Raw genomic sequence first — 24,572 nt, 5'->3', positions numbered from 1 at the left:
GCTGGTTTATGAGCTCATTTGAAGTTTAGGAAGTTTGTGGAATTTTTTTTAAAGATTTATTTATTTATGCATACAAAAACTGGGATACAGGCCTGAGGTGTGGGGAGTGAGAGGACTTACCAGAGACAGAGTGGGGAACAGAACAGGCGGATTAACTGAAATACATTGCTGGGGGGAGCAGAGGGTGAGACAGGAGAGGTCTGCTGCACCATGTGGGTCACCTCCCTGGCTGGGGATCGAACTCGTGCTGCAGTGCCTGCAGATAGCTTTATAGTGCTGCTACTTATTAACCCTTGCACCACCAGGGAGGCCCCAACTTGTGGAATTTTTATATCACCCAGGGTTGTGAGGGACCATCACAGTGGGGTATGAATGTGGGGGAGGGCTTATATAGGAGACAACAACTACCAATTTGCTATTAGTCATCTCTGTGAAAAGAAGTGTAACCTGGCCATAAGCAAGGATGACCTTTTTGTCCCCCATGGTGCTCTCCAACATATATCAGAGGACTCAATTTCCATGTCTGGTATTTTTCCAACCCCCTCTAAGCAGACATGGAGCTAAGTCTGTTGCATTTTTCCAGATCCTTGGCTTTGAAGTATCAGGGGTACAGGCGAGAGAGATCCCAGACACCAAAGAAAACCATTTCTTTAGGCATCTCCATTTACAAAGTGTGAACTTATTATGCAGCCCCCTGTCAGTGTCCAGAGAATCAGCCAGGAAGGAAAGAGTTAAATGAGGCCTGCTTTGGGGTCTGGGTCCTGAGCCTGCATTCCTTTCTCCCAGATCTCTGCCAGGCTATGGGGCCAGAGGCTAAATTTAGCAGGTAGCTAAGGTTTCCTGTTAGCAGCTGTCCTGCCCCTCTGAGAAGAGCACCAGAGAGAGGAGAAAGGTTAGTCCTACTCACTGCTTGGAGCTTCTGGTCATTTCATCTGGGTCTGTAGGGCCTTGGAGACTGCCTTTTGGTGTGGAGATACAGGTAGGTCAGTGGGTATTGCATTGCCCCCCTCATTTTGTCCTGGTGAGCCCAGGACTTAAGTAAAGGGGCAGCAGGTTCTGCCCAGGCTTGTCTGGGACAAGCTCCTGAGTTTCCTGCTCCTTGATAGGCTGTGGGATGGCGCCTGAGGCAGAGGCCACAGCTTGTGAGACCTGTAGAAGGCCAGCTGTATTCTGCCTGGAAGAGAGAGAAGGTGTATGTGTGTGCGCATGTGTGTGTGTGTGTATGTGTGTGTGAGAGAGAGCGTGTGTGTGTGTGTGTGTGTGTGTGTAAGACCTCATGTGGCCATTTATTGAATATTGTGGCTGAACTGTTTACACAATGGGGGTCTTGGTAACAGTGGCTGGGACAATCTCACTGGGTTTTCCCTGTGTGTCCTTTCCTCACCAGGTATTAGCATGTGGTGATCTTTCCTTTCCTAGTTCCTTGAGAGGACTAAACTGACACACCCCCTCCCCCACAAAACTTCCACAACTAGATTCCCTAAGAAGCTTTTTTCATGCCAGACTTACAGAAGCTGACGGGGCTATCATGGCGACCGGTGGGGAACCTGAGGAGGAGCAGGTCGTCCCAAGTGAGGAGGAGGAAGGCGATGTGAGGGCAGTGCAGGCTCGGTACCTCCGGAGCCCCTCCCCCAGCCAGTAAGTGTGCCCTTGTTGAGCTCCACACCCCTGAGGCTATGGTAGGATGGGACCAGGGAACTTGATGAGGGGTTGCCCCAGGGAGTTCACAGCCACTACCTTAAGTTCACTCTTTCAGCAAACATTACTGGGTACTGTTTATGTGTCATACTTTCTGGAAGAAGCAAACATGCAGACAGACTGCACTGCCTAGTGTTGTGGTGGGTCTAGAATTAGTATGCCTAGTATTTAGTGTGTGGTGGGCTAGGGAAGGAATCACTGGACTTGGAAAAATCATAAAAGGCTTCCAGAGGAGGTGATTCTAGATCTGAACCTTGAAGAATGAGTAGGACTTTGACAGGTATATATGGAGGGTGATGCTTGTTTCACTGGGATTGAGGCTGGATGGATATGGCATAGTTGACCATAGCTTGTAAAAACATCAGGAGGAGAAGAGGCCCATTACTAGTATTAAAATATATTTTTTAAAGATTTATTTATTTATGCCTATAAGAGCTGGGGTATAGGCGAGGTGAGAGGATTCACCAGAGACAGAGTGGGGAGTAGAACAGGCGGATCTACTGAAATACACTGCTGAGGGGAGCAGCGGACAAGACTGGAGAAGTCTGTTGCGCCATGTGGGTCACCTCCCTGGCCGGGGATTGAACTCACACTGCAGTGGCTGCGACTAGCTTGATAGTGCTGAGACTTAATCCCTTGTGCCACCAGGGAGGCCCCAACTAAAATATCTTTGCAACTGTGAACAAGCTGTCTTTCCAACCAGGATATGTGCATACCTACAGAGGAGTGGCAATGTGCCCAGGGGTAGGTAAATATGATGCATCTTCTTACAAAGTCCTCTTACTTCCTGGAAAGTCATTTAAAAGTAACTTTTACATGAAATCATTAAGAAATATTATTATGTGGAATGAAAAACATGCATAAAATTTTAAGAAAAATCACCAGACACCAGAGTGGCATAATTGCCCATTAAAACAATAGTGTGTGTGTTGGCCATTTTCTTCTGCCATAATTGAGAGCAGGAACTTGACCTCTTATTACACCTCTGTCACCCAGTTCATGTGATGATTCACTTTAACTATTGAGCTTCTGTCTCCTTATCTCTGAGAAAGGAAGGAAAGACCCAATTAGATAGAGTATTCCAAGTACACGTTACCTCGAAGTATCTGTGGTTCTAGTTGACTGGCTTATAGTTCCTCCTTTCTTCTGGGGTCTTGCTGGCACCTGCTTTTCAGGGCCTGAAAAATCTCACCCATTGGCGCAAGATGGGACCAAGGGCTGATGCTCATCCCTCATGAATATTGTGCAAATTGCTCAGGACTTTTCCTTTAAAGCTCAATATTATGTTCCCACTTAGAAAATGGTCAGGATTGAAAGATTTCAATCTACTCCTTTCTCCTCTATGCCCTGAGACATGGCAAAGGTGGTTTTGTATGTGGCTGGGGTGGGGCTGGCTTTGTGTAGTGGCCAGGGTCATGTTCTCTGTGATGGTGAATGGCCATTTCTTTCTCACTCACTTTCAAGAGCGGGTATCCAAGCTGTGAGCAGTGCCTGGGGTTCCATTTCTTTTGTTGAGCCTTCATTTTAAGGCCCAGCTTCTGAAGTGACCACACACACCAGCATCAGGACGGAATGGGGGCAAGCACTAAGCTTCTCTCAGGAGGGTTTTTTTTTAATTTTAATTTTTTAAAAAGATTTATTTATTCATGCATACAAGAACTGGGGTACAGGCCAGAGGTGGGGGGCGGTGAGAGAATTCTCCAGAGACAGAGTGGGGAACAGGCAGACTGACTGAAATACACTGTTGAGGGGAGCAGCAGGCGAGACGGGAGAGGTCTGCTGTGCCATGTGGGTTGCGCCCTGGCTGGCCAGGAATTGAACTTGTGCTGCAGAGACTGCAGATAGCTTCACAGTACTGTGCTTAACCCCATGTGCCACCAGGAAGGCCCTTAGGAGGTTTTTATTGTATGGGTCAGGGCCTGAAAATGGCCCTTTCACTTCCGCTCAGATTATATATTCCAGTGATTAGAACTCAGTATAGCCATGCTTTCTTGTGAGGATGCAAATTAAAGTCCATGAGTCCAAGAAAAAGAGGAAACAGTTTTGCTAATATGTAGCTTCTCAGCCACAGCTACCCCTCTAGGCAGTTAATATCCATGTTATCTTTTATTCCCACCTCTAGAACACACTTACTGCCTCTCAAACCTCACCTACCAGCTGCTGCATAATGTTCAAAGCCAGGTCCTCTGGAAGGTGTGCATCCTCTCCTCAGGTCTAAGCGCAACACCTCATGGTCTCACCAGGGAAGCTGCCAAAACAGCTCTCCAATTAGTTGAAAGGGGTTGGGAGACACAGCTGTCCCCAGTCCAATTAATTAATGAATGCTTTTGTCCCACAAGAGGGGAGATATCCCATATTTGACCCTGATTTGGCCCTCAGGGTGGAATTCCCTTGCCTGCTGTTCTCCAATGGCCTCCACATCCACCCCCTGGGCTTTTTCCCTCCATTGCCACATCTGAAGCAAAGTTAGAGAGTGTGTCTTCTTTGAAGGCTGTACAATAACTTCTTACTTCCTGTGTCAATAGATTCCTGGAAACTGACTTTAAGTGAAGGGCTTTATAATGAAACCAAGTCCTCAAAAAACTTTGATTTGTTCAACATTTGCCAGGATTATTTTTTTTTTCATCAACATTATAATGAAATGACATTGAACAAAACATAATTGGCAGACCTGCTGTGTAGTTTTTACACTCACACACTGGGCCATACACACAAATTTTTAATACTTAAATAATCCAAAGCATGTTCTCTGACAGTTGGAGAATTAAACTAGAAATTCATAAAAAACAGGGAAATATATAACATAAATTCAAATTAAAACCACAATTCTATGCTTTTTTCTACTCATCAGACTATCTAAAATTAAAGATCAGTGATAGAAAATATTAATGAGGGTGTGAAACAGCTAGAACTCACATTCGTTGCTGGTGTGAGTATAAATTAGTATAGACATTTGGAAAACTATTTTATAGTATCTGTTAAAGCTCAACATATGCCTGCCCTATGACATACCAGAAGAGAAGCACTAAAACACTATAGGAGCTCGCAGTCATCAAGAATAGAATATCTAAACAATATGATGATCTGTCCAATGAACAGTATGCTAGATAGATAATCTGGTGGGTATATTTTTCAACACTGCATTTTATTAAGTCCTCTCACTTGGGTGGAATTAAACTTCTCAGATTATTGGTTGGGGAAACCTGAAGTTCTGAAGGTCACTACGAGGGGAGGTGGGAGGCAGGGAAGATTAATTCTTCTGGTTTCACATCAAATTAGCCCACCAAGGGACAAAAGCGTTTCTTAATAGGGATGTTCCAAGGGTGTTCAGGCTTTAGTCTTTCCAGCAGCCAGTCACCCTCCAAGGCAAGAGAACCTGACAGCACCACATCCATGCGGAATAGGCTGAGCCTCCTAAAAGCATGGTCCTCCATCCAGCCCAAATCTTCTCTGGTTTTCAGTCACTCTGGGTGAATCTTGTTGGTTTTGATATCCTTCTTGGTTTGTGTATACTCTAGCTATCAGGTTTTAGAAGCTGTTCCCAAACTGGCTAGCCCTTCTCAGAAATTTTTAAGAGAGATGAGCACACTGTTTTACTTCATAGGCCATTCCTTCAATAATGATCATCATAAAAACTGAGGTGTAGATTATTAGAGCTTCATTGGCTTTTGAGATACCATCCAATCAATCACTTCATTATACTGAACCAGGCTTAAAACAGCCCAGATGAATGAATCTATAGTGTCTTTAAAAATGGAAAGTCAATCCACAAGCTAAGAGCAATATTTGAAAATCACATATCTGACAAAGAACTTGTATCCAAATTATCAACAAAATCTCTCAAACCCAATACTAAGGTAACAACCCAATTGGAAAATGGACAAAAGACTTGAACAGATAGTTCGCCAAAGAAGACATATGGATAACAAATAAACACATGAAAAGATGCTCAAAATCCTTAGTCATTATGAAAATGCAAATTAAAACCTCAATGAGAATACTATTATATGCCTACTAGAATATCTTAAATTAAAAAGACTGACCACACCAAACATTAGTGAGAATGTGAAATGCCCAGAACAATTTGATTGCTGGTGAGAATATAGTATGGTACAACCATTTTATAAACCAACTATCAAGTTCTTAAAAAGTTGAACACCCACCTAAACATCTACCTATACAATCCAGTCATTCTACTCCTAGGTGTTACCCAACAGAAGTGAAAGTCTGTGTCCACACAAAGACTTGTAGCAGTTTTATTTCTAATAGCTTAGAAATAACTAAATATTCTCTAATGAATGAAAGTTGTAGTATATTTCTATAATGGAATACTATTCGGCAGTGAAAAGGAACAAACGGTTGCTTCCTAAAATACTATTCAGGAGTTAAAAAGGAACAGTTTTACATCAAATAAGCAAGCTTTCCTGGAACTGTGTGGATGAATCTCAAAATAATTATGTTCAATGAAAGCAGTAAGATGAAACAGTAATGCCATGTAGTTCCATTTATGTAAAGTTCCAGAACATAAAAATGGATCTCTGTAGTGACAGAAAGATCAGGGGTTTCCTAGGGAGTCTGAGGCAGAGTCAGTAGAGTGAGACCTTTAAAGGGGCCTGCAGAAACTTTGTGGTATGAGGAGTAAGTTTACAGTCTGGATTATGGGTGTATAGGTTCCAAACTTTACCAATCTGTACATTTTAAATGTGTACAGTTTGCATAAAATTATACCTCAATAACATTCTTTAAAGCCATGAAAGGATAAATAAGCCCCTCTTCTAGTAGGCAGCTTGGTGGAAAGGACTTCAGTGCTAAAACTGAGGTCATGCCTGCTTTCCCATTTATTAGCCATGAGAGCTTGCATCAATTACTAAATCATAAGATGGGAATACCAGTTTTAGCCAGTGGCAAAAAATAAGTATATTGTTAAGTGTCATAGATGATATTTACATGTGTATAAATTACATATAAAGGCATATTAGATATCTGATAAATGGTTCTCTTCCCTTTTCCTTCTAGAGAATGCTATCTGACAACCAATTCCTTTCAGTAACTCAAGGGGTAAAGAATTTTTTACTTAACCAGAGTTCCACATACTGTAGTTGAAACACCATATTTCTCTAATTCTGCCACAGGCAACAGATCATTTTAAGCACTAGATCATTACCTATTGCCATCAGTCCCCAGCCTGAACAATCCTCCCTGTACTTAATAAGTGCCTGTAATTCCATCCTTCTTGTTTTATCTCTTCAGCTAAAGTCTTGAGCCTTTTAAAAATTAAATTGTGTGCTGAGTCAGCACATAACCACCAATGGCCTCTCACTCTTAATTTCCTAGGGTGACTGCAGCAAATTGCCACAAACTGAATGGATGAGAAATAACGCAAATACATTTTTTCCCAGTTTGGGAGGCCAGAAGTCTGAAATCAAGGTGTCAGTCGGACTGTTTTCCCTTGGCAGGTTCTAGGGAACACCCTTTCCTTGATGCTTCCCAGCTTCTACGGACTCTGAGTTTCTTGGCTTGTGGCAGTGTAACTGCAGCTGCAGCCTCCATTTTCATATGGCACTTTCCTGTCTCTTCTTAACATGCCCTTTTTAAGGTCACTTCCCCTAGAATTTAGGGCCCAACGTAATGATCTCATCTCAAGATCTTTAACTTAATTAATCATCAAAACTCCTTTTTTCCAAATAAGGTTGATTCAGAGGTTCTGAGAGACATATGTTGGGGGGCAGACACCATTGAATGCACTGTCCTTGATCCAGTCCCTGCCTGGGAGACATTAAGTATATGCTTTCTTGGGGAACCAGCATAGGATCTTGCAAAACTCCATCACTAGATGCCAACAGTCACTGCCAAAACCAACTTTGGTTAGGTCAGAAATGATCTGTCCTGGAAGGGAGACTTTACATTTCAGCCTTCTCTGTAAATCTCATCCTTGGGTAAATTAAGAACCCGAAAAAAGGTGTGTAGCCAGTGGATAAGGGTGTCATCTTCATTTTTGCCTGACTTTAGGCACTGACTTCAAGTGCCTTAAATTCAAACCTAGCTACTAAGAGACATTCCCTTTGGAGGAAAACATTTAGTTAGTGACTCTTCCATCTCCCAGTGAGGCAAATTTCCCTAGGGAATTCACCGGCTGACACTACAGTTTAATTCTCCCCCTCCCCTGTCCTGAGGGGCAACTTGGCAGGACCCATCCCCCACATGCACTATCTCCATCACACTCCCTAGACACCCACATAACAATCTACGAAATCAGTGAGCTTGTGATGTGAACCAACCTCGAGGCAGGCCTCTCCCTTATAGGGAGACCGCCACCCCCAATCCCCCCATGCAGGTGTTCTGGAGCCCACCTCTGACACTTCTTCCCTACAACCAGTTTCACTTCCTTGCTAAATAAAGACTCAGACTCTCTCTTTCTCTTGTTCTGACTTGAAGAATGTTTTTCTGCTTTCCTTGATTTCTTGCTTTGGCTTTTAAAATAGGCATTTTTCACGACTTTGTGATGGTTTAGAATTCCTCAGAGATCTGGTCAGGTGTCTCTCTGGCTGCATCTCTCCTCCACCTTCAGGGTCATTAACTAACTGTGCTCCGCTGGCCTTTCCTGCAGCGAGCTCTGTGCGCCTGGTGGTGGCGGTGCTGCAGGAGTGGGGGCACCGAGCGTCCTGTCTGAGTGTCCTTGGGAAAGGCTCCTCCTATCACCCTTTCTCTTTTATATTTCTTTTTCTGCGAAGATTTTTCCACCCCGGCTCTTTCAGGAAGACTGCAGGAAACAGCTTGCTAAAAATCGATTTTCTTTAGTTTACTGACTTCTCTCCATCCATCCTTAGAGCCTGAGCTTTGCCTGGGTGGTCACTTTCTCTGAAGTGAATGAGCACTTAGAGGGAGCTCTGAAACCTGTTTCTTACTCACAAAAGCTACACCGAGAAATACACCCTGCCCTGGGCCTCTGCCTCTTTCACTTCCAAGGGCTTCCTTAAAAGGAAGTGATGGGCTGTCTGGGCAGAAGGACCCTGATTTCACTCGTTTCTGTGTCTGGACAGCTTGGCAGTTGGTTTAAAACAGTGGCTTTGAAACTTTGCTAACTGTAACACGCAGTAGGATACACCATTTACTTCATAGTTCAGAGCATATCTACCAGGGAGTGTAAGGAAAAGTTTCGCAAAATTGTGCTTCACAACGGATGGTGCTAGTGTATTATAGTTCTTCCTTTCTTTTTTTCTCAGAGCTGAGCATGACCCATGGAATTGATTTTGTGATACACTAAAGGGTCACAGTCTGCAGTTTTGAAAAAACACAGGCTTAAAAATGCTGCCCCACTCTCCCGCTCTTGGTTAGGAAGTCCATCAAGCCCGCTTTATTGTTTCTCTTTCAATTCACCCTCAAGGCTCTTTAGCTGCTATTTCCTGATCCTATGATGAGGTGTGTATCGATCCTAGATCCTTTCTTTCCCCGCCTGTCTTTTTGAACAGCCAACCCTGGCTGCTTCCTAATCGGGGCGAGTAGCATCTCACTCCAGCTCAGGTAGGCGGATGGAGGCGCTGACGGTGGTCATAAATCAAAACCCCCACTGCTGTCTCACTGGCCTTGCAATATGAACAGGCCTGTGGTTAGGTCTCTCTTTCTCTGCAATCCTGCTTCTCCATGGAAAAGGAAGGGGCAGGTCCCTCCCCATTCGGGTGCTTTGACTCCTGAGGGCCCATGTAGACTTGGCAAACTGTGTCTGTAGCAAAACAGTTTCACTAGCATTAGGTTTACATCTCTCTAGCAGTTGACTCTGGAAAGCACTTATAATCCACACTCTGATTCCACATCATGAGGCTTAGTTTACCATTGTTCACACTTTTTCATAGGCAGCCAAGAACAGCCATGGGGCTGGGGAGGGAATCTGTCCATCTTTTTCTCAATCAAAAAACACCGACTTTTCAACAAAAGTGTCCTGTGTCAGGTCTTCAAGCACAAAGTCTCCACTTGCTGACTCTCAGCCCAAGTTCAGTCTGTACCACCCATGAGGAAGGAGCATGTTTCACAATTATTTCTAATTTTGACTTTTAATTTCAAATTCTCCCTTGTTAAAGTCAAAACCTCAGAGTTTAGGTCTGTTTAGGACAGAATCTCACTTTTCACTTGAAAACAAATCCACACCAACTGAAGTTGCTTAGGGAAATAGTGCCATCAGGCTGGGCAGGTAGACACAACGGTGGTTGGGGGGAGAGCCTGGGGGTGCCAGCTGTGAAGTCCCTGCTGGGCTCTCTGCACTCCTGACAGGGGAGGCCTCCTCCAGCCTCTCTTTTCATCTATCTCTGTGTCAGTTGCTTAGAAGAGGGATTAGAGATGCAGAGCCCCTGGGCCTGTAGAGGAATGAAGCAAAGGGACCTTGTGGGAGACATGAGAGGGAGGAAATGCTTACCAGCCCCACTTCACATGACATTTCTCTGCTAACTTCCCTACCAGGGTTTTGTTCTGAGCTTTTCTCCTTTTTTTTCATAATCTTGACCCTTAATAAACACAATAATTATTTTATTACTAATAGCACAGGCAGTCCCCATTATTAGCAGGTTCCACATCCATGGATTCAACCAAGCACAAAAGGAAAGGCATGCTTATGTAATTTTTTAGATCTATGATAGGCAGGTCTATATTGAACATGCACAGGTTTTTTTTTTTCCTTGTCATTATCCTCTAAACAACACAGTATAACAATTATTTACATAATGTTTACATTGTAGAGGTATAAGGGGGTGATTTAAGGTGTATAGGAGCTTTGCATAGGTTATATGCAAATACTACACCGTTTTATAGGCGAGCACCTGCAGGTTTCAGTATATGGAGGTCCAGGACCCAACCCTCCAGATATTGAGAAAAGACTGTGTGCATCATATCAATATTAAGAAATGGAAGAATAAAACTCCCTTAACAAACGTTGCTGAAATGCAAATATGACTCACAGTTTTATAAAATTTGAGGGTCTGGCTCTCATTTTATGAAATGTTGGTATCTAAAAATGAGTCAGTCCTCAATTTCCAGCTCAGAATGTCACAGGGCTGACACAGTGGCTGAGCTTGCGGTCTCTTATTGGTGTCATTTATTGTTACTTCCCAACTACAGCAAATTTGGGTGGGTCATTGATATTTATTAGGTTCTATATCATTATTAGGGAGAAACGTGTCTCAGCATTTGCTCAAAATTCACTTAGCCCTTGGAATAGCACAGTCTCCATTTTCTATCTCTGCTCAAAAATTGCCCCAAAATTTAAGACAATGATTTATATTGCTCCACTTTTGTGGATCAGGAATTTGAACAGGACTCCATGGGGCAGCTAGTCTGATTTCATGCGGCGTCAGCTAGGTGACCTGATGGGCTAACCTCTAAGAGGCTGTTGGCCAGGAGCACAGCAGGGACTCCGCATTTCCTTTGGTGCTGTGCCAGCCCTTCATTACTAGCCCATGCCTTTCTGAAGCTGTGGGGCACAGAGAGAATGGTGGCAGCCTACCCTCCCACCCATCCAGCAGAAACGCTGGTAGGGATACGGTGAAGGGCATTTGCACTGTTGATGGAGGAGGGCCAGGGGACAAGAGAAAAAATGAGCAGCGAGATGTCCAAGGGATGGGAGCAGACTAGAGAAAGCACAGCCACATGAGGGGGAGCTCCCCACAATCACAGCCATACCTCTTCCCTCCAGAACCTAGACTAGAGCACATCATTACATCATTAAACACCAACTCATGAGGCAAAAATGCCTATTCTGGCCTGAAAGCAGGCAGGCAGCTGAGCCATAGGACACTCAGCATCTGCCTTCTCAGGTTCCCTGGCTCCCCTAAATGTAAGAAAGCATTCCTTTTGTCTCCCGTTGTTTTCCACGTGTGGTTAAAATCAGATCCAGGTTTTTATTTTTATTTTTGTTGAAGTAACATTGATTTATAACATTATGTAGGTTTCAGGCATACATCATTATAAATCAACATCTCTATGTACTGTATTAGGTTCACCACCAAAAGTCTAATTCCATCTTTCACTGTACAATTGACCCTTTTTGCCTGGTTTACCCAACCCCCCCAGATCCAGGTCTCTTATTTAGCACCCCTATTCATATACTGCCCCTATTCATATACTGCCCAGAGTTTTCTCATATGAATACTCCTTCTCTTAGGTACTCTATGGTTTCTGATGCAGAAACAGAGAGCATTTTCATGGAGCCCATTCACCTGTCATCGGCCATTGCAGCTAAACAGATCATCAATGAAGGTAATGCCCTCAATGGGAGCTGGATGGGAGCAGTGAGAGTCTACAGGTCATCTGTGATGGGACCTTGAGAAGGTCTCACTGTCATCTGGAGGTAGGACCTTGGGAAGGTGTCACTGTCATCTAGAGTTGGGCCACAGGGAGGTATTGATATATTTTGCAGGTGCTGCCTATCACATTAAGAAGGCAACTCTCTCAACCCCTCTTATTAACTGTCACAGGACAGAGGTGGAAGTTGTCACACCTTGGTATGAACAGTTCTCTAGTCTGTTGATTGCCAACTGCCCCCAGTCTTTCCTATTCAGTTTTGCAGTTAACTTTGGGATCCAGGTGTGGCTCATGCAGTGATGTAGAACCCATAGCCTAAGATCTAGTTGGGAACATCCAGAGAGTTCTGTTCTGTGAATGTCTAGATTCAGAGCTGCATTTCCCCTAGCCCTCAAGATGGTTTTCAAAATGAAGTATGCTTGGGGAGGAGGTAGGGAAAGTGGGGAGAGAGGTGAATATTTCCACAGGGAATTTTGGAGCAGAAAACATACTATCTTTCATTCAAAGATACTCACCCAGATTGGATAGATTTCTTTTTCTGATCAATTTTGGGCATGTAATCTTGCATGATTTCTTTCTTCCCCTGTCTCCTCCCTTTCCCCGGGTGTCTCTCTCACTCGTGTTGGGTAAGATGTGGCAGCACTGATGATGGAACAGTGGCCTTTGGGCTGGCCTTTGGGCTGCACTTTGGACCCACCACTAGTGGCCATGGTCTCATCCCTAGTCTTCTCAGTCATGAGAACCGTACATGCTGCAGCTTCTCTGTAATCCCGGGTCTCTCTGAGTCCCCTAGTTCCTTGGGGTCCCCACTAGGGTCCCTGAGGACATCTGATCTCCTGGTCACTTCATGGGGACCAGAAATTCTATCTTCTGTTGCTGATTGCTCTGGGCAACCTAGGGGCCCCATCTTCTCAGACCTCTGCCCTTTTTTACTGTGTTTTTTACCACTTACCTGGGGTCTCTGTTATCTTGCTCCCAGGCAGGCCAGGACCCCACAACCTCTCAGTGTCTTCCCCCTGGTATGGCTTTCTCTAGGTTGCTCCCAGCACTATTCTACCTCTGGAAACTCATTTCCTCCCCTGTGTGGGTGGAAATTTCCTTTTCCTTCCATGCTGTCTCCCCTGCTCTGTGCTCAGTCCCTGGACCACTCTCAGGCTTCTGTTCTCAATAAATAAAAATCCAGCTTTAGGTGTTGTGAGAAAACCATTTCTTCTCTTTGAAACCATCACCTTCAAGCCTGTAGACTGCTATGGACACTCCACACTCAGACTCACTCTTAACGCAGAGCAATGCCTTGTTTCTTAATAGCTCTGATCTCCATGCCCCTTCTCTGGGGGCAGTAAGCCTATGTTTCATTATCCTTAATGATTAAAGAGTGGGGGAAGAAATGTATGCATATTGTGGAGAGAGGAGAACACGTCCAGGAATATTTCAAAACATTGCCATGTTGACTAGCGATCAGTGGGTGCAAATGTATATTGAAGAACCCCCTGATTTCATGCAAGTCTGCCTATGCTACAGCTGAGAGTATGAGTGCAGGGGAGTAAAATGTGGGCTTTGCTGTGTTCTGAGACCTCAGGTAGGGGCAGTAGAGGAGAATTGATGCAGGGAGAGAGATGGGATAGAACACGTCGTGGCAGAGTGTCCATAGGGATGAGGGGTGGGGTCATTTGTTTTCAAACTGGAAAGGGAAGAAATCAAAACAACCACCAGCTACAGAAATAGATGAAAAAGACAGTGCTGTATACTTTAATGAGGCTTTGGGAGTTTTCTGGTTGGTTTTTTGACATGGGTTAAAGAAGAGCTATTTTAGTAGGAGTAGGTAGACGAGGATCTTTCACATTTGCTCTGTAAGAGCCCAGGAGAGCCAGGAGGGAAACTGAGAAGCAGAAACCAAGAACACTGTCATCTGTTTTTAAACAAAGTACCACTCAGGGGTTGTAGATGTTTTCTTTTGTCTGCTTGTGAAATGGAGATCAGAGAACATTTAGAGCTAAGCCATGGTGCAGGGATGTGGTGACCCATCTGGTGGTGTGGTTGAGGCAGAGAGAAGAGGAGCTGTGGGCTAACAGAGGCCTTGTCTCCTGGCAGAATCCAGGACTACAAGGTCCTCAGGCCTGGAATAGCTGGTAGGTGGCACGCTCTCAGCTGTGGCATAGGCAGACTTCCAAGAAATTAGGGGGTTCTTCAATGTACATTTGTACCCACTGATAGCTAGTCAACCGGGAAAATATCTGGATGTGTTCTCCTCTCTCCACAATATACATACATTTCTTCCCCCAACTTTTAGACATTAAGGCTAATGAAACATAGGCTTACTGTCCCAGAGAAGGGGTGTAGAAATCAGAGCTAGAAAGAAACAAGGCATTGCTCTGCCTTAAGATTCAGTCTGACATCAGTGTAAAAAAAAAAAAAAAATAGTAACAGTACAAAACACAACAAAGCAAAAGCAGACAATTATAAACCAGAGACATACTGCAGGGGAGGAGGAGGGAGAGGGATCAGAGGGAGGGAGGAGCACAGGGGACTGTGGTGATGATGTATGGGTGCCTTGGGGAAGGAAATTCTATGGGAACTCAACCTGAGGGGGTGGGGGGAAGCAAATATTGTTAAAAGTCTGAGTGAGGAGAGTCCATAGCAGACACCTGTCCAGATTCATTCTGTGGAGGGCAGGGCCCACTCTATTTGCCAAATGTGGCCGCTGTTCATCCACTGGGAAAGAGATGGTGTTGGCAAGAGGCTATGGTGAATATGGACACTCCTTTCCTGCCCAGATTCTTTTTTCTTCTCTCTAGTCAGTATTTTGGTTACGAAGTGCTCTCCCCCATTTTTCTCCTGCCAGAGGTCTGGGAGGCCGAGGATCATGGGCATTTATACTGAGAGGAGCAGACAATCTAAGAAATAAATAAGTAAATTGAATGTGTATTTCAAGGTGATCTAGTATAAATGCCCACTGACTGGTTTCCTTTTCCCAGTGTTATTTGCATTCCATATGTGAAGGAGTCAAACTAATAGAGCGAGTGATGTTATGGAGAGTGACATTTATTCATTTGGTAAATGCTCTGGCACATCCACTTTGTGTGGAGCACTGTGGGAATTATAAATATGAATAGAAACAGGTTCTTAAGGTCCTCGGTCTAAAAAAGTGTCAGCCAGTTTTAGAGAATGATGGCAGGGAGTAACGGAAGCTGGTGTCCCTTCACACACCCCTATAGCCCTGAGCTGCTGCTGATCCGTACCACAGGTGCGCAGACCTGTGTGCCCCCCAGCTCTCTGTTAAGTCCTTCCTGGAAGATATGGTGGCGTTTCCACCTAGGCCCAGAGTCCTGACAGTAAACTGGCCAAGAATGGGTTCTCCCACGGAGCAGGGAAGGCCGCTGGGTCCCTGTCTCCATGATGAGATTGCTGCCTGTGCCCTCAGAACTCAAGCCACGGGAGGCCAGAGTTGAGGCCGAGTGTCCAGGCATGCTGGAGTCCGCAGAGCAGCTGCTGGTGGAGGACCTGTACAACCGTGTCCGGGAGAAGATGGATGACACAAGCCTGTTCAACACCCCATCCATCCTGGACCTGCAGCGGGCCTTGCTCCAAGACCGCCAAGAGGCCCCCTGGAATGAGGTGGATGAGGTCTGGCCCAACGTCTTCATAGCTGAGAAGTGAGTCTCATTGCTAGGATGTGGTCACCCTTTGTCCGACCCCTCTGGGTAATGCCTGGGAGAAAGGAAATTCCCGCAGTTTTCACAAAGGCCCAGTAGCTCTATCCAGCAAACTGAGGCTGCCTGAGCACTCATCCAGTCCCTAACTTGGAGGAAGGCCCCACCCACCTACCTGCACACAGGGCTCCCCAGGTAAACGCAGTATTCCTTCTCCTCCTTTCTCCTGCCAGGGCTTTCAGTCATAGTGTTGCTTTCCCTTCCCTGAGGTGCTTTCTCTGGGCCTCCCTTCTTGCCCCAGAGACTTGCCAACACACACCCCACTCTCACCATCATCCCATGACAGCCCCACAACCATATAATGAAACATTTGGAGTCATCAAACATAGTGATTTTATATGCATTTACCAAAATATGAAAATGTTCATATAATAGTATGTGGATACACAGGTTACCTTAAAGGTATCCTTTTGCATAGGACAAATTATAAACAAACGTGATAAGATTTTAACAGTTCTTCTGTCTGGAGGTGGTACTCAGTGATTTTTATTTTCTTTTTTAGGTGTCTTTAGAGTTAGACAGATTTCCTATAGTAGGCATTAATTGTTTTTATAATCAGAATAAATGTTATTTTAAAAAATTTAGTCAGTGGTTTTCAGGGCAAAATAAAAAACAGCTCACTTAGATCTTATTCCTTCAGGGTCTTGCCAGTCCATTATTGGTACTAATAGGCTGATTTGTGAAACTAATTTTTGTTGATCCATTGACAAATTAATGAAGTGTCCTCCCAGGATAATTACCCCTATCTTCAGAAGCAAAGGAGGGAATTTAGGACTTCCAGGGTTGGCGGGGAAAATAGCTTGGGACATTGGGTCTTGTACTGCACCGCGGGGTAATTAGTTGCCCAAAACCTGATTCTCAGAGCTGGGCACCAAGTCCACAGTGACTTCTAATTAGATCTGTAGACATAGAAACAGTCACACCATGGGGCCTCCCCGGTGGCGCAGCGGTTGAGCGCTGGGTTGCGAAGATGCCCGCGGCCTCTGCGGCGCCGGTTCGATCCCCGGCTGCTCCCCGGCCACCAGAGGAGGGTCCCACATGGCGTGCGGACCTCTCCTGCCGCCCGCTGCTCCCCTCAGCAGTGTACTTCGGTCCTTCTGCCTGCTCTGCTCCCCGCTCTGGCTCTGGTGAATTCTCTCACCCTCCCGCGCTTCTGACTGTACCCAGTGCATGTGTGAACAAACAAACAAACAAATAAATAAATAAATACATAAATAAAAATACATGCCTCTTAAAAAAAAAAAAAAAAAAAAAGAAACAGTCACACCATGGTCACCAGGGACCCCAGACCCCTCCAGATATCCCCAGCTAAAGGCAGCTGCTGCTGCTTGGGTAGACCTGTCAGCCTCTTCCAACTAAGCTCTACTTACTTAGCTGCAACAAAAAGAGCTCTGATCTAGAAACTAAAACACTAGTTCTTGTTCAGTCTTTTTCTCTTTTCAGTTTTGGGAAGTCATGATTTATATCTGTAATCTTAAAATGTAAGTGAAAACAGTGAGTTTTTGCAACCTTATAATTTGTGCTTTAATGGAAATCAAGTGTTTTTTAAAGTACAGTTCAATTTAGCCATATATCCTTTATAAAAGGCAGATTTCAAGAAAACTTCTAAAACAGGCATAACGTAAAGACTAATATTTTCTGGCAATACTTGTTTCCTGAAAGGTGAACTTTATCAGAGGTGTTTTAAACTTTTGTCAAAATAGTCATGAAGATAAAACAGTTGTTTTCTCTACCTCTTAAGTTCCTTATGGAAATAATATAAAATGATGCATGGGAGGGTCTATGAAGTATAGCATGTCAGATCAAAGTGTAACACCACTAATTTCAGTATTATTTTTGTCTGCCACTTTTGGGTCTTGATGAATACCCATTCCCAAGGCATGGGACTTTAAATTTTGGACCATTCAAGGCATCTATTCCCTGTGGGTTTTGCTCTCTTTCTCCTGACTCTCCTGCCCAACTCCTAGTCCCTTCCCTCTCCTGCTGGGGCCAAATCACTCACTTGTTTTCATAATGATATTTGCAGCAAGGCCTAGACACATCCAGGAGCAAAGAAGAGAGACACCCCCCCCCCACAGCTGTGGCCCTCCTGACCCTGACAAAGTAGGCTCTCACTCATGGTGTAATGCCTATTCCTGGCTCTGTCCCTGGCAAAGATGTCCCTGCCTCTTTCCCTCCAGGAGTGTGGCTGTGAACAAGGGGAGGCTGAAGAGACTGGGAATTACTCACATCTTGAATGCTGCTCATGGCACTGGCGTCTATACCGGGCCTGAATTCTACACTGGCCTGGCAATTCAGTACCTGGGTGTGGAGGTCGATGACTTTCCTGAGGTGGACATCTCCCAGCATTTCCGGAAGGCTGCTGAGTTCCTTGATGAAGCGCTGCTGACATACAGAGGTGCAGGGGACGGGGTAGGGGTGGGGTTTCCACCTGCTCTAGGCTGCTAGAATTGTACAAGGGAGAAGAAACCCAGGGAACATTGCAAACACCTCCAGTTGTTCTGCCCTGTCTGGGAATCACTGTCCTAAAAAGGTTGTTGTCGCAATTTACGAAAGGACAGTCATACGTCAGCAAGAAATTATTGAGGACTAACTCATGCCTTGTGCCATTCTAGACACTGTGATGGTAGACAAAGCTTCTGGCCTTTGACTTTTGCCTGTAATGAGAGCAGAGAATATTAAAGGAACAGAAAAAGAACAAAGTCAGATGGTGATCAGTATGAGGCAGATCATAACTGGGATGATATATTAAGCTGGCTAGCTTCTTGGAGAAAGAAGGCCTCTCAGAGAAGGGGGCTTTGAAGCTGAATGACCAGAAGGACTAACCATGGGAAAAATTGGAAGAACATTCCTGGCCAAGGGAAGTGCTACTGCAAAGATCCTAAGGTGGAAGAAGCTTGGTGTGTTCAGGAATTACGAGGGGAGTGTGGATTTGCATGGTGGATGTGGGGTAGATGGGTAGAGGGTTATATCTGAAGGCCATAGCTGAAGGCCAAGGCAAGGGAGTTGAAAGGTACATTGATCTGAGCTACATTTCAGAAAACTCACTCCCTGGGCTGTGAAGTCTAGCATGGTGTAAAGTGGGCACCAGAGTCATCATTGTAGTCCAGGTAAGAAATGAAGGAGACTTGTCCACTGAGAGTCTGGAGGGAGGTCTTGGTGACCCCTGGCTGCATTTTAACAACCATTAGAATGAAGACATAGAAAACATGTTCACATTTATGAAGAATGCCATGCAGAGGGGGATGTCTTACCTATTGAATAGTGGAGTCGAGCCTTTTCAAGGTATCTGTTAGGCTTATACCTACCTAAAACATCCATGGGAATTTGTAAAAATATCCTTATTGTTTTAAAAAAATGCTTTAAGGGAGTTATGTCTTAACAGCAGCTTCTAAAAAGCTTTATAAGTTCAGTTGATGTAAAGGATGATTGAATTATTTTACATATTCACCCACAGTGCAAGCATAGACAGTGTCAGTGAAGGGTCCAGCAACCAGAGTGAGAGCCAATCCCAACATGAATTTTCTTGTTCCATCCTGACCCAAGTTCCTAAAAAAAAAAAAAGAAAGAAAGAAAGAAAGAAAGAAAGAGAACTCAATCGAAATGAAAAGAATGGCTAGTAAAAGAACATGAATAAATGTTCCAATAATGATTGACTCAGAATTGTCACGAAAGGAAAAAAAAAATGAGGTGTGATCTTAAAGATTTTTGTATAAAAGGCCTGGTTAATACAGATGAGTTCATTATTGACCTTCCAGAGTATGGCCACTGGAAGCTTGTTACAGAAAGGTAGACTTTCCTGGAATATATGAAAGAATTTTCCAAAAATTAGAGTGATTTAAATATGGAGTGAGGGTGTGTGTGTGTGTTTGTTTGTGTGTGTGTGTGTGTGTGTGTGTTATTGCGAGAGAGAGAATACTGACCTCTGTATTTCTGAATGTGTCCAGAATTATCCCCATTCCTTTTTGCCTTTATTTCCCCTATTCTTTTATTTCTCTTCTCTCTGATGCTTAGTGCAGTGGAGTGAAAGTCAAAATACACTCCAGGGTTTCAAAAGTGGGGTCAGTGAGTATTTCCTATTTTCCCGTGCCCACTCCTGCCCATGTTCAACATTGAAGAAAGGATTTCCACCAGTCAGGGCAGCCTCACCACTGTCTGACATCTGTAATATGGGAATAGTGGAGTGCCTCTGCTGTGGGGCGGAAGCACAGATGAATACCAGAAGGGACGCTAACACATTCAATCCAGCACTTCAAAAAAGTACTTTAAAAAAAATTGGCATCATTATTTCTGTGCTTTCTTTTCAGGGAAAGTCCTGGTCAGCAGTGAGATGGGCATCAGCCGGTCAGCAGTGCTGGTGGCTGCCTACCTGATGATCTTCCACAGCATGACCATCCTAGATGCCTTGATGACCCTGCGGAAAAAGCGCGCCATCTACCCAAATGACGGCTTCCTGAAACAGCTCCGGGAGCTCAACGAGAAGCTGATGGAGGAGAGGGAAGAGGACGATGACCCCGATGGGGGGACAGATGAGGCCTCGGAGGGCGAGGATGCAGGGAGTACTGTCAGGGCCAGAGTGCAGGCCTTCACTGTGGAGGAGGAAGATGATGCAGCCAGCCACCTGAGTAGCTCCTCCATGGGGAAGGCCAGTCAGGCCTCCAGGCCCCTCACCGTCATGGATGAAGATGAGAAGAAACACTATGAGCAGTGGGAGAAGGAGCAGGGCCTCCCCGTGGGCCAGGTCCCTCAGGGTGGGGATGGCAGGCGCTCAGCCTCCTCTGGCTGGGGTGGGGCAGAACCTGAGGATGAGGACGTGGAGCACATCATCCGGGAGTGGCAGTCCCGCAATGAGAGGTACCAGGCACAAGGGCACCGGAGGTGGGAGAGGCAGGAGGAGGAGGAAGAGGAAGATAGTGATGCTGGCTCCTTTGTTGGGAGAAGACGGAGGCACACGGTGAGTGAGAGCAGCAGCTCAGAGAGTGTAAGCAGCCATGACATTCAGGTCCTGAAGCAGCAGCTAGAGATGAGCCGCCAAAAGCAGGGCAGGAGGCACCGCGCTGACTCCGTGTCCACAGAGAGCACCTGGGACATGTGGAACCAGAGGCTGCTGGAGATCGAGAAGGAAGCTTCTCGGAAGTACCACTCCAGGAGCAGGAGAGAGATAGGGGACACGGACTCTGAGGTGGGGAGCAGCGTGAGTGAGGATGACAAGGACAGTGTGTCCTCGGAGGCCAGCTCCTTCTATAACTTCTGTAGCAGGAATAAGGACAAGCTCACTGCCCTGGAAAGGTGGAAGATCAAGAGAATCCAATTTGGATTTCATAAGAGAGACTCGGAGGCAGGAGACAGCAGCAGTGAGCAAGGCACTGAGCAGGCCGAGAAGAGCCCCTCGGATGTCAACCTGACGGCCTACCAGGCCTGGAAGCTCAAGCACCAGAAGAAAGTGGGCAGTGAGAACAAGGAGGAGGTGGTGGAACTTGGCAAGACAGAGGACACAGCCTCAGCCAAGAAGAGACAGCGGAGGCTAGAGCTGCTGGAGAGAAGCAGGCAGACACTAGAGGAGAGTCAGTCCATGGGAGGCTGGGAGGCGGACAGCTCGGTTGCCAGTGGGAGCATCCCCTTGTCTGCCTTCTGGTCTGCAGCCCCCTCAGTCGGTGCTGATGGGGACACGGCATCAGTCCTCAGCGCCCAGAGCCGCAGTTCCCATCCATCTCAGGCTGTAAGCCACATAGGGAGCTGCTTGACTCCTCACCCCACCACACCCCTGCCAAACTTACCTGTAGGGCCTGGAGACACCATTTCCATCGCCAGTATCCAGAACTGGATTGCCAATGTAGTCAGTGAAACTCTGGCACAGAAGCAAAATGAAATGCTCCTCATGTCCCGCTCACCATCCGCTGCAAGCATGAGCGTGGCACCAGCAGCCAGCTGCCTGGGGGATGACCACGTCTCCATGCTCAGTGGACAGAGTGGCTCTGCCCTGGGTGGCTGCCCCCAGCCTCAAAGCCTGGCAAGATCCAGCAGCAACACGCCATCTGTGCTGTCACTCAATGCCGTTCCCAGCTCCAGAGCTGAAAGAATTGGGGGCACAGAGAGGGGGACCAGCAAGCCCATGTATAGTCTCTTTGCTGACAATGTCAACCTAAAGGAACTTGACCGGAAGGAGAGGGAGATGCAAATGGAGCTGAGGGAGAAGATGTCTGAGTATAAACTGGAGAAGTTGGCCTCTGACAACAAACGCAGCTCTCTTTTCAAGAAGAAGAAGGTGAAGGAAGATGAGGATGATGACTCCACTGACAGGGGTGAGGACACTGACAGTGCCATAGGCAGCCTGCAGTATTCTTCCCGCAGTAATTCCCAAAAACCTGACACAGACACCTCCTCCTCTCTGGCGGTCCCGGGAAGGGCCTATGGAGGCGGCAGCAAGCCTGACAAAGAGACAGATAGCAGTATTAGTAAGTGGCTCAGTGGCCTCAGAACAGAGGAGAGATCTCCTCCTCCAAGTGATTGTTCTGGAAGCTCCAGGGGGAGATACACCAGATCGTCTCTGCTCCGGGAGACAGAGTCCAAATCCTCCAGTTACAAGTTCACTAAATCCCAGGCAGAGGAACGGGACACCTCCTCCTTCCACGAAGCCAATGGTAACTCTGTAAGAAGCACATCCCGTTTCTCTTCTTCCTCTACCCAGGAGGGCAGGGAGATGCACAAGTTCTCCAGGTCCATGTTCAGTGAGACCGCGAGCTCCCGAGAGGAGAGCCCGGAGCCCTACTTCTTCCGCAGGACCCCCGAGCCCTCTGAAGGGGAGAAGTCTCCAGAACCCCAGGATCCAAGCTGGGCGAGACCCAGAGACTGGGAAGATGGGGAAGAGTCATCCAAGTCAGACTTTTCTGAATTTGGAGCCAAGAGGAAATTCACACAGAGCTTCATGAGGTCTGAAGAGGAGGGAGAGAAAGCGAGGATGGAAAACAGAGAAGAAGGGAGGTTTGCTTCAGGGAGGCGGCGCCAGTATCGAAGAAGCACTGACAGGGAAGAAGAAGAGGAAATGGACGATGAAGCCATCATTGCTGCCTGGAGACGCCGGCAAGAAGAGCTCCGGACTAAAATGCAGAGAAGGAGGGAGGAGTAAGCAGGGCCAGGGGACTGGGAGAGACTGAGACGTGGAGGGAAGCCATGCAGGTTAGCACAGGGCTGGGAGCACATATCACCATCGCCCTTCAGGGGGCAAGGATGTGGAGGGGATCACCGGGCAAGGCAGAGCCAGAATGAGCAGTACGAGGCAGAAGGACATGGGAGGGATGTAGGAGAAGAGGAAGGAGAGGAGAGGTTCTAATGCTGGGCCAACTGACACCATTTGTTGTCACCTGAAGCCCTTTAAGCGTTGACACTTCATTCATGTATTTGATATTGTACATCACAGACTATAGAGGTGAGCCTGCAAAGGCACAATGGTGGTTGAGAACCCAGTTTACATCCTGCTGTATTCACAGCAAGATATGATTCAGCATGTAGTGGCTTTCTACTGGGACCCAGGAAACCTGTTTGTGGCGAGTCTGACCTCTCCTATCAGTGCTAAGTTCTGTTTGTTTCTTTTTAACATTTCGTATCTCCATTAAATCGGTATGTTGTCAAAATTTTCTTCTTCATTCTAGTCATTTTTAGTTCTTTGGATATTAGACACACAGCTGGGTTTTCATGAACGAGTTTCACCTTGTTCTACAAAAACTGTGTCTCCAGACAAAACTACTCTCATTGCCATATGGAAAACCCTATCTTGTCTATGCTGCAATGCAGTGGGAAGACACTAGGTGGACTCTTGTAAGTAATAGGGAACTAGGGAAAAAAAACACAACATTGTTATTGTGGTGACAGGAGCATGATAAAGGGGGAGAAAGGGCACCTCTGGGATAGCAGAAAAACAAAAGCAAACTACTTATAAGATAGTGAAAATCAAAATCAACAAAAAACTATGAACCAGAGACACTCTATGGGGGGGTAGGGGACAGGAGGGGACGGATTGGGGTCAAAATAAGGGGGTTGCAATTGTATGGGGAATATAAAAATAAAATTTATTTAAAAAATTAAAATAAATAAATAATTTTTTTTTAAAAAAAGCAAACTACATAGGGGAAAGAAGACAAAAGGTCTGATACAAAGAGATGGAGACATAGTTTCATGAGAGCTGTGGTTATCCTTGCTTTTCATTCATTGGAGGATTGTTAGACAGTGCCGTCCACTCTCCCTGCTCCCTTCCCTGCACTCTGGACAGGCTGGGTTGGTGAAAATTCTTCAGCCTCTGTTGCCAAGGAATTTTTGCCCCTCCAAAACACAAGTTAGTTGCTGAAGCAAGCAGAATATTTTGAACACCTATAACAAGCATGGGTATATTGGTTTCTACGGTTCCTTTCAAGATGCAGAACTTGCAGGATTGGAAAACAGGCATATACCATGCAGGGGACCCAAATGTCTTTACCCATCAAAAAATCTAATTCAGGAGACACAGCTGACTATGAGATAATTCATAGGAGGGAAGAGGAGTAAGGAGGAATCCACCAATGGGGTGAATAGGAAGCAATTGTTAATCATGTGCTCATGTCATGGGACATGGAAATTAAGAAGATTCCCATCAGTTCAGCATCACACATGGAAATGAGTGTAAATACTTAGAGAGCCAAGTTCAAAGACGGATAGAACAAGTTAACTGAGGGGCCACTGAACAGCTGTAACTAGCGCCCGCCCGTTCATCAGGAGCCAATTAACTCAGATCTTTACATATGCATTAACGGCCACCGGCGAGGGTCCCACATGGCACGACAGACCTCTCTTGCCGCACCCGCTGCTCCCCTCAGCAGTGTATTTCTTCGTCAGTCTGCCTGTTCT

At 45.8% G+C, this 24,572-nt stretch overlaps 1 protein-coding gene across 1 annotated transcript; it reads left to right on the top strand.

Moving 5' to 3' along the window:
• Positions 1-1,528: 1,528 nt before the first annotated feature.
• On the top strand, positions 1,529-22,989 carry STYXL2 (serine/threonine/tyrosine interacting like 2; the record flags this gene model as incomplete). The annotated part of the gene is made up of 5 exons (XM_084249342.1): positions 1,529-1,638; positions 11,846-11,940; positions 15,407-15,638; positions 17,876-18,093; positions 20,003-22,989. The coding sequence occupies 5 exons, from the start codon at positions 1,529-1,531 to the stop codon at positions 22,819-22,821; spliced, it is 3,474 nt and encodes a 1,157-aa protein (XP_084105468.1). The 3' UTR covers positions 22,822-22,989.
• Positions 22,990-24,572: the final 1,583 nt, after the last annotated feature.

This window comes from Talpa europaea (assembly GCF_964194135.1).
Source record: "Talpa europaea genome assembly, chromosome: 12".
Classification (NCBI taxonomy): domain Eukaryota; kingdom Metazoa; phylum Chordata; class Mammalia; order Eulipotyphla; family Talpidae; genus Talpa; species Talpa europaea.
The sequence above is the reverse complement of the archived record's forward strand: the minus strand, read 5'-3'. Positions and strand labels throughout refer to the sequence as shown.